The sequence below is a fragment of the Nematolebias whitei genome, chromosome 13, assembly GCF_014905685.2.
Source record: "Nematolebias whitei isolate Nwh7 chromosome 13, NemWhi1, whole genome shotgun sequence".
Lineage (NCBI taxonomy): Eukaryota > Metazoa > Chordata > Actinopteri > Cyprinodontiformes > Rivulidae > Nematolebias > Nematolebias whitei.
The window spans coordinates 17,182,311-17,191,412 of record NC_056510.1 but is presented as its reverse complement, the minus strand read 5'-3'; the positions used below and the strand labels follow the sequence as shown (position 1 = coordinate 17,191,412).

Here is a 9,102-nt window from a genome sequence, read left to right as displayed (position 1 = left end):
GCCTTTTTTTTTCTATCGTTCAGCCTTTTTTTTTTCTATCGTCCAATCAGATGTGGCCGTCCAGACACGCCCATTTTTCTATCGTCCAATCAGATCCGGCCGGCCAGAAACGCCCATTTTCCTATCGTCCAATCAGATATGACCGCCCAGATACGCCCACTTTCCTATAGTCCAATCAGATATGAGCGCCCAGATACGCCTTCCGAATTTGCCTGCAGAGACCCCTTCTTGGCGGGAGATGCAAGAAACCAGGAAGTAAGGTCGATTTGTTTTGCCGTTTTTTCTAGAGGTAAAGTTACCACAGACAACTCCGACAATAAATAAATGAAATAAACATTTCTTCTAAGGATGGATGGAAACTCCTCACTCCAGACCGAGGAGTGGAAAAACACCAAACAGGCGGTCGCAAACTTCCGCACACTACTGCTTTGCTCCAAATGGTGAGTTGACGCGAATTTAACAATCAACCAAACAAATTTAATTTTGATCAAATGCAGAAATATGAGGAATGTTGCTGGGGAAAAAAAAGCAACTCTATCAAAACATCATACATCTCGAATGGTTAAGCGAGTTGTGAGAATGTCACTATTAGCAGACAGTTGTCCAGCATTAAAGAAAGACATGATGTATATATGGTGCGACGACAACGTGTGTAGTGTACAAGTCACAGCAGCCTGATGCATTTTGGAAACTAATTTCGAGGTAGAATAAGCTTAAGAACGGCACCATGAGGTGCTGGAAACAGACACAGAACAATGAGTTATATTCCGAGGTGCGACTGGGTTTTCATGGTTTGTGTTTGTTTGCTTGTTTATGATTGTGGTGGTTTGTTTCAGCTCGTGTAAGTGTTTTATTTGGATGCAACAGGATGCCGAGGTGTCCATAGAAATAAATAAGCTGTTAGTCAGAGGTGGAGGAGTGTTTACATGGAAGGACAGAGGTTCTGATGATTCTATAGGTTTATGTTTGGGCTAAGATAGTACTCCAGAGGTTCAGATTTATTTTCAATACCATACAACGTCTGGAAAATTTTAAACCATTGCTAATAACCGTAAAGCTGAAAAAACAACAACAACCCCTGCTTATCTACGTTATACATTCAGATTGCATCTTGCAGAGCAAAGGTGATGTTGCACTGACTACATCTGAATTTTTTTGCCTTGTTTTCCAGCTCTGATCTGATGAAGGAGCCCGTCTGTTTGGGCACGTGCGAGCATATGCTGTGCAGGTAACGTAACCCCGCTGTGTTCACCTGTGATATGCTTATTTCACATATAATTGCATCGTGGCAGGAATTTTAATTCGCCCTATACAGGTGTAGCTAATAATGGTAATGATCGCTTCAGTCCATTTAAGGCTGCTGCTGCTGAGAATGTGAAATTGTACATGCTGGTTTACTGGCAGGGCAAACTGGCATGTCTAAAATGGTGTTTAAAAATCAGCTGTGTGCTTTTTTTTCCCCTGCTATGAAGCATCAAAATGGCCATGGAGGAAATATTCTTGTCCCCCCCCCCCCCCCCCCCCACACACACACACACACACATTTATTTAATCCAGAAGGATTATTCTTTCTCTAGATGAAAATGCTGACAACACATAGTTTACACTTGTGAAGACAGTTAATGTCTCTATAGGGATAAACTAGCTGCCTTGTTCCCTGTCTTCATGACTGAATCTACTTAGAGGGTGAATCAATAGCTGTATTTCTTTGTACTGAACTGTGAAGCAGACTCCAATCTAACAAAGGTTTATTGCTCAGGTCTTGTGCTGGCCCCCAGGCAGGGGACGGCTGTGTGGTGTGTCACAGCCCTGCGTGGGTGAAGGACATCCAGATCAACAGACAGCTCAGCGGCATCGTACAGCTCTTCAGTGATTTGGAGTCCCTGCTAAATTCCACAGAACAACCTGGTAGACATTACACAATTATTTTATTTTTTAAATTAAACACTTCCCTGACTTTTATATTATCATAAAGCAGTATTAATGATTTATTGAGTACTGACTTGTAATTGTGGAATACAGTGAAGTTTAAGCAGAAGTCTGAGGGTAAAAAAAGTCAATGTACCATACTTTTCAAAGCCCTACAGTTACAAATCATTTAAATAAACAGTTAGTTGTGCGCAAATCATCTGTTTGTTTTCTAAATGTACAAACAAATCTATAGCAGGATGGAAAATTGATTGTGTTATTATTTTACTTTAATTTAATCTGTGTGTACAATGTAAAATTACTACAAAGAGCTTCTCCAAAAGCCAAGAAAGGATTACCAGTATTGGGGCTGGGTACCTTTCTAAAAAAAATCAGTATCGGTACCGGTGTCAGTACCTTCACTTCGGTGTCGGTTCCTGGACGGTTCTTTTTTCGGTACCAATTTTGTAATTACTATTAATTCTAACAAGAATAAAATTACGTTACACATTACAGTACATATTGTGAATTTTATTTTTTTAACTTTGGTATTTCCATTCCAAGCAGTTTTCTTACATAAAAATAAACAAATAATTTCCAGTTCAAAAGACCAGTTGCAAACAACCAGTGACATGTCAGTGTATAATGCTCACTGCTACACACTGAAGACCTTTTCACTTAACAGTTTGTCTTCAGAAACAACATGTCTGCTTTCTCTGGATACAAACAAGCCCGCTCCTGGCTGATGGTGTCTCCAACAGTAGAACATGTTCACTCTGAGGCTGTAGATGATGATTGTTGCACACACAGATACCTGGTTGTCCGTTTGATAGCACTGACATATTGTCCCTCACATTCCACCAGCAGGTCACTGGATTCACTGAGGTTAGGGTTGATGGCAGACATCTGCACCTCCTTTTGTCAGTCTCTGTCCTCACGTCTGGGTCAGAACCTCCTGTGAGGAGAACATTAACATAAACGTTGAACATTAGTGAACTGTTTAAGCAGCTGACTGGATGGATGAGCACATTTTTACAAGCTAAGCTTCATCTGTTACTGTCAATCTTTCGTTAGCTTCTGAGTTTAGCTAGCTACGTAGAAAAAATAAATTTACACACTAATATCTTAAAGTTAGCGTTACATGGATTCTAGTTTAATTCACCGCGATGTACGTATTAAGCTGCAGTAACGTTAACAAACGTAAACTCACCAGCTGAAACACAGACACGGAGCCGTCCTCGGGAGTTCTTTGATGAAGACGAGTCCGGCTGTGGAATGTTGATTGAGTCCATTTAACACACACAGACTGACTAACGCTGGGGGGGTCCATCTGACTTCTGTCACAGAGCAACTTTCTGCTCGTGTGTTGTCGAAGCCATTCGACAATACGCGCTGCACACGTGAACCCCGTCTGTGGGCGTCACCAGCACCATAGACATACATTATACATAGATTAGGTACAGCAGCTCTATGCAGCTCTGGGTGTAAACACGTAGTCTGTTTGTCATACGTCCGGTGTTTTACATGTGTACGTGCTGAAACCACGTGACACCTTACAGCTAATACCGAAACTTGACACCGAAAAAAGAGTGACGTTTCAATCCATACACCGACCGGTGCAGTTCGGTGGTTGCCATTTAAGAACCTCGGTTCGGTACTCAGCCCTAACCGGTATTCTGTGTGGTTAATGATGCATCTGTTTTTTTTATGATTTATTGCAGACTCATCTGCTGCTGAAGTCCAAACACAACCTGAGACTGCAGTCTTAAAACACAAGAAGAACTTTAAGATCTGGTTCAGTCCACGCAGTCGTAAGGTGCGATGCAAGGTGGAGAAGCCTTCAGAGGTCGATGTACCAGACGTCCAATCTTCTGCTGAAGTGGCTGCATCACAACTAAGAACCGATACTGCTCTGTGCCAAGACCTGTCAGTTTTTAATTTTACTTCATCCTCCCAGGACTCTTCTTCTTCGTCTCAAAAATGCAGCAACGTAAACAAAAAAGGAAAGAAGAGGTCTAAGAAAACTGCTACCAGCAGCCATGTGCAAAAACCAACTAAAACCACACGTAGACAGACAAAGCAGAATATAAAGAAGCAAAAGCTGGAGGCCATAAACCAACAATGGGGAATAACAGAGGAAGAGCCTGCTCCATCTAAACCGGAGAAGCCCTGTGCTGATGGAGCAAGAAGGTCTAGTAAAAGGGTTTCTTTCCTCAGCCCTCCTGTCACCTCAGATGAGCCTCAGCTTGCGGCACCACAGAGTAACACAAACAAAGTCAGTCCTGCCAGCAGCACAACCAAAAGGAGTCACTCAAAAGACAGGATAAATGCATCAAATTACCAAACTGAGCCTGGTCAGAGCACGCTGAACGAGAAACTATCTGCAAATGACTCTTATCCAAGTGACAGTCTCGAAAAATTGGAAAACATATCTCCTCCAGAGAATCCCTCAAAAAGAAGGGGAAGAGAGGAGAAAGCCTGCACCTTGGAGAATACTCCAAAAAGACCGAGGGCTTCTCCATGCCGTAGGACAAAATCATTGGGTCGGATATCTCCGGCTGTCATCAACCGTTTATCTTCGGCAAGCCCCAGGAGTGATAAGAGCAGCAAAACCTCCAGAGAGGAAAGGGGTAGTCCCTCTGTCATAGACTCTGTGTCTATAGAAGTCCACAGCAAATCTCCGTGTAGTCCTGGATCATCTGTCGGGCGATCAAGCTCTGGAAGTCCTGCGGTTATGAAGAGAAACCACAAAGGAGAGACCCCGCTGCATCTCGCTGCAATTAAGGTTAAGAAGCGTCTCCAATTGCTTCAATTCTCTATTTCCATTCTTTCATAAATTATATTACAAATGATCTATATTAAAAGTAAAACGAAGATGCTGTTTTTACGTTCCTTGCTTTTCTTTTCCCTTTGAAATACCACAAATCTACGTGGAAAATTCTTCCTTTTAGAACTTGGATCTAAGTTAACGCATCAGTGTAGTGCTTTTTAGTAATCCTTGTGAACATAGTCAGAATCCCTCTGTGCATCCCAGACAAAGGGATCAATGTCCCTCTGTGGAGTCTGATTAATAAACCAAAGGGTTCTAGCTCACTAGGATCAGCTGTTGTGTTTGAAGAGTTGAATTTAGATGTCTGTAATGCTCAGCTCAGGTTTCTTGTTTTCTTTTGGCCCTGTAGGGAGACATAGAGGCTGTCAAGGATCTGCTGGACCAGGGAGCTGACCCCAACCTCAAGGATAATGCTGGATGGACACCTCTGGTAAGTATGCACTTTGTTTTTCTACACACAGTATATTGGAGCATTTTTACTCAGTGACCACAGCTTGTCAAATAGTTTGGTGGTGAAACATGGTAAAGGTTAAAAATTCTCAGTTAAATATTGAAAGTGCTGCCATTTTTTTATTTTAAAATGGTCTGTCCTTTTTAGCAATTCCTCCACATAAAGAGCTAGAAGTTCATTTTATCTGTTGGCAAGTTACACATTTTCTCATTCCTTTCCTTTTGAGAGCATGTGTCAGTATTTTTGTCTCTAACTTTATTACAGCACTTCATGCAGCTGCTAGCTCCACTCAAGCTTGAGTATTCAGTTTAAGTTCTGACAGTCGGCACATTTGTTTTTAATGCTTACAATGAGCTCAGAGCTTGAAATTTTCATTTTTTTTCTCCTCTACTCGTTTGCAGCGTTGTAAGGCTGCAATCTGTTTGAGTTCAGATGCCCCAATCATTTAAAACCCCCTAGTGTGTCTTTTTCTTGTGCTGTGCTTTCAGCACCATTTTTAAATACTTCTTTTTTTTATTCTATTCTACTAACACCACTTGAGGGTTTACGTGAGTCGGCTTTAACCATGTTCAACAAGCCCTAAGCTAACAATGGAACAGAATTTAATGTGCACTTTACAAATCCACAGATTTTCGTTCTTGTGAGCAAAACAAACATTGTATTTGCTGCAGCAGATGGTCAGCACTAAAGAAAGTTGGTTTCGTCCCAGACTTTAAATAAAACAGTTGGTGGGCTGGGAAAGATGGGAAGGAGGTTCTTAACTTGGAGTCAGTTATATTAAAATAATACTTTTTCTTCTTTAAAATGAAGATAAAAGGGTATTCTTTTACACTTTTGTAAAGAAGAGTTCCTAAAACGCTTACATTATCAACATTTAAGCTAAAATGTAATGACTACAACAAAAAGTGGTTTCTACATGAAGTAGTTGTCTGCACCAGTTCTACCAATTTATTTACCATTTTATTTATTTATTGTTATTGCTTTACAGCCTTAATTATATTTGACACATCTTTCAAATTGGGCTAAAACGTTATCGTTTTTTTAAAGCAGTTTTTTTTCTTTTTATGTAGAGTAAAAAAGTAAGAGTTGGAAACATTTATACAATATTTGGAAATGTATCAATTTTAGGTAATTTCTCCAAATTTATAATTGCTTAATATAAACACCAGCACTCGTTTCTGTTTGATTAGCTCAAATAAGAGGAAGCAAATGCTGGTTAATATTGTACACGAAGGCAGTTTTTGATGCTTCACCCGACTCTTAAACAGAAAAATAAACTAAAAAACATTATAATTAGACATTGATCTGAGTGTGCTATTTGAAATTTATACTTGCAATATAATTTAGGATTTGTTTTTTTCAAAGATATAATTGATGAGGAGGACTCTGATTGTCTGTCTGTTTACTTCCTGTTTCAGCATGAAGCGTGTAACCTGGGCCACCTGCCAGTTGTCGAGGTGCTGGTCTCCAGAGGAGCCTTGCTGAACACAACTGGCTATGAAAATGACTCTCCACTCCACGATGCTGTAAGAAATGGACATGCAGCCATTGTTAAACGGCTTCTGCAGCTCGGGGCTTTGCAGAATGTCCTGTAAGTTGCTTTGCATGTTTTATTTTTAAGTTTATTGTCTTGTTCATGACGTGCCTTTTGCCAGTTTGCCACAATGTACTGTATTTTTTGGACTATAAGGCGCACTTAAAATCCTTTATTTTTCTCAAATATCGACAGTGAGCCTTACAATCAGATGCGCCTTATATATTAATTCTGGTTGTGCTTACTGACCTCAAACCGATTTTATGTGATACTTGGCGCTCAAAAATCTGTCAAAATGAACTTGTTTCGCTTAATGCACTTTAGAATCTGGTACCCCTTATGTATGAAAACAGATCCGTTCATTGATACTGTGCCTTACGATCCGGTGCGCTTTATAATCCGAAAAAATATGGTAAACCTTTTTTGTTGTCCTATACACAAAGACGGCGTTGCATCTAGGCCTGTCACGATAACACATTTTGCTGGGCGATTAATTGTCTCAGAAATTATTGTGATAAACGATAACATTGTTTGAAATTTAACAATAATTAATTGTCAAATTTTAGAAGAAATGTTTTGTTTGGTGTGTAGTACCTTTTTTGACCACCAGATGGCATTATAAGACGATTTGAATCAAAGCCTGGATAGTTGAGCTGCGTGTCTCTTTAAGAAAAATGGGCGTGAGGGCCCTTGATGTGACATGGGCTGACATGGCAGACGCTCCATGATTTGAGCTCTTTAGCATAGCATTTTTCATACAATGTTTTTAATAAAAAATCGGTAAACAAGTTTTCAACTTCTTTTTGCAGAGAAAAACTACTTTTTACATGAAGGCACAGGTTTCAACCGTGAATTTTGGAGCTTCGACAAGACGGGGGTTTATTCCCGTGGTCGGCCTGTTAGCTTAGCTCGTAGCTTAGTTTCTCAGCTTAGCTGCTTTTAACGATCCAAAAATGCGATTTTGGACGGTTAAAACAGATTTTAAAGAGAAAGGGAGGGGTCAGTGAAGAGCACCGGAGTTGAGCCGCGTCTTCACAGAGAGAGACACAAAGAAACGATAAAGCCGGTAAATGAAAAAGAGGTCGATAATTTTCATTCATCATGCGATTAATTGATTTATTGTTTATCGCGACAGGCCTAGTTGCATCCTCTGTAGCACTGGAGGAGCACGTTATTATGTAGTTCACTCTTCATATAATTTTTTTTAACCACTTTTTGAATTTGAGTGGTTTAACATAATCTGCGGCCTTGGTAGTTTGATTTTTATTTTTAATACGCTGTAGATGTGAAAGGTTCATGAAATGAGACTATTAAGAAGTTGTCACAAAAGAAACTGAACATTTTACTGGGGTTAACTTTTCTTTCACCTCTGTTATTTTATTTATTTTAATCCCATGATAAAAATGCTTTGTTGCCTCCAGAGCTGCACTTTCTGAAGTAAATGGTGAATTGCCCTTTTCTGAGTCACTCTAAGCATTTTGGCCCAATTTATAGTCATGACCAGGGGTGTGAAGAAGTGCTATGTGTAGGTGGACAGATGCAAGGCTGCTGTTGTTCATCAGTCTGGTGAAGCAGTGTTAACAGTACTTTTTCCCTGTGGAGGCCTCGTTGATGGGTGGCACATTGTTAATTATGAAGTAGAAGAAGTTGAGTAATTATGAAGTGATCAGGGTCAGTTTGGACACTCTTAACCATCATTTACATCATCATTTGCTCATCTTATTTCTGTCTTTGCTGTGGTCATGTATTTTCTTCCCAGTGTTGTATTTGTGTACAGCGCAAGAGTCAATAATCCAGGCATTCTGTCAGAACTGTCAAATGAATGGTGTCTGTCCAAACCTCTCGTGTTGTCGAGCACATTAGTAAACATGCATGATAGCCAAACAACGACAACAAAAGGCATTGGTTTATAAAGCAATGATTTTACACATGTGCACTGTATATTTTGTGTGCGTGCAGGATGGGTTTAAATGCTTTCATTGCATTTTTTTATTGTACATCAGTTATTTTTAGAAACCACGGTCTATCTTGAACATGATTTTAACAGGCATTGCAAATATATTATGAAATGTTGATGTCTTGGTATAAGTCTAACTTGTAACCCAGTTGATCATTTCCTGTTTGGTACAGATCATGGACATGAAACAAGTTGGATGAAGCATCTTTGCTTCTTTCTGTTTTTCAAAAGTGAAGCCAGTGGGATTTGGTTTTGGGCTCTGCGATGTTTTGTGTAGTCGGGATGAGAGGTGGTAAGCCAGCCTACCCGCCTCACACAATCATGTTTGTTTTAAGGGATCAAATAACTAATTACAACTAAACATATTAAATATTTTAAATTACAACAGTAATTATATATATATATAATTACTGTTGTAATTT

The 9,102-nt window shown here is 39.8% G+C and overlaps 1 protein-coding gene across 1 annotated transcript in view; it reads left to right on the top strand.

Annotated features, from left to right (window-relative positions):
* Positions 1–348: 348 nt before the first annotated feature.
* bard1 (BRCA1 associated RING domain 1) overlaps positions 349–9,102 on the top strand; it is a 27,440-nt gene continuing 18,686 nt past the window's right edge. The window contains exons 1-6 of the mRNA XM_037686904.1: positions 349–440; positions 1,172–1,228; positions 1,760–1,908; positions 3,630–4,693; positions 5,088–5,168; positions 6,608–6,780. Of these exons, the coding sequence (XP_037542832.1) occupies positions 349–440; positions 1,172–1,228; positions 1,760–1,908; positions 3,630–4,693; positions 5,088–5,168; positions 6,608–6,780 (1,616 nt within the window). The remainder of the gene's footprint in view (positions 441–1,171; positions 1,229–1,759; positions 1,909–3,629; positions 4,694–5,087; positions 5,169–6,607; positions 6,781–9,102) is intronic.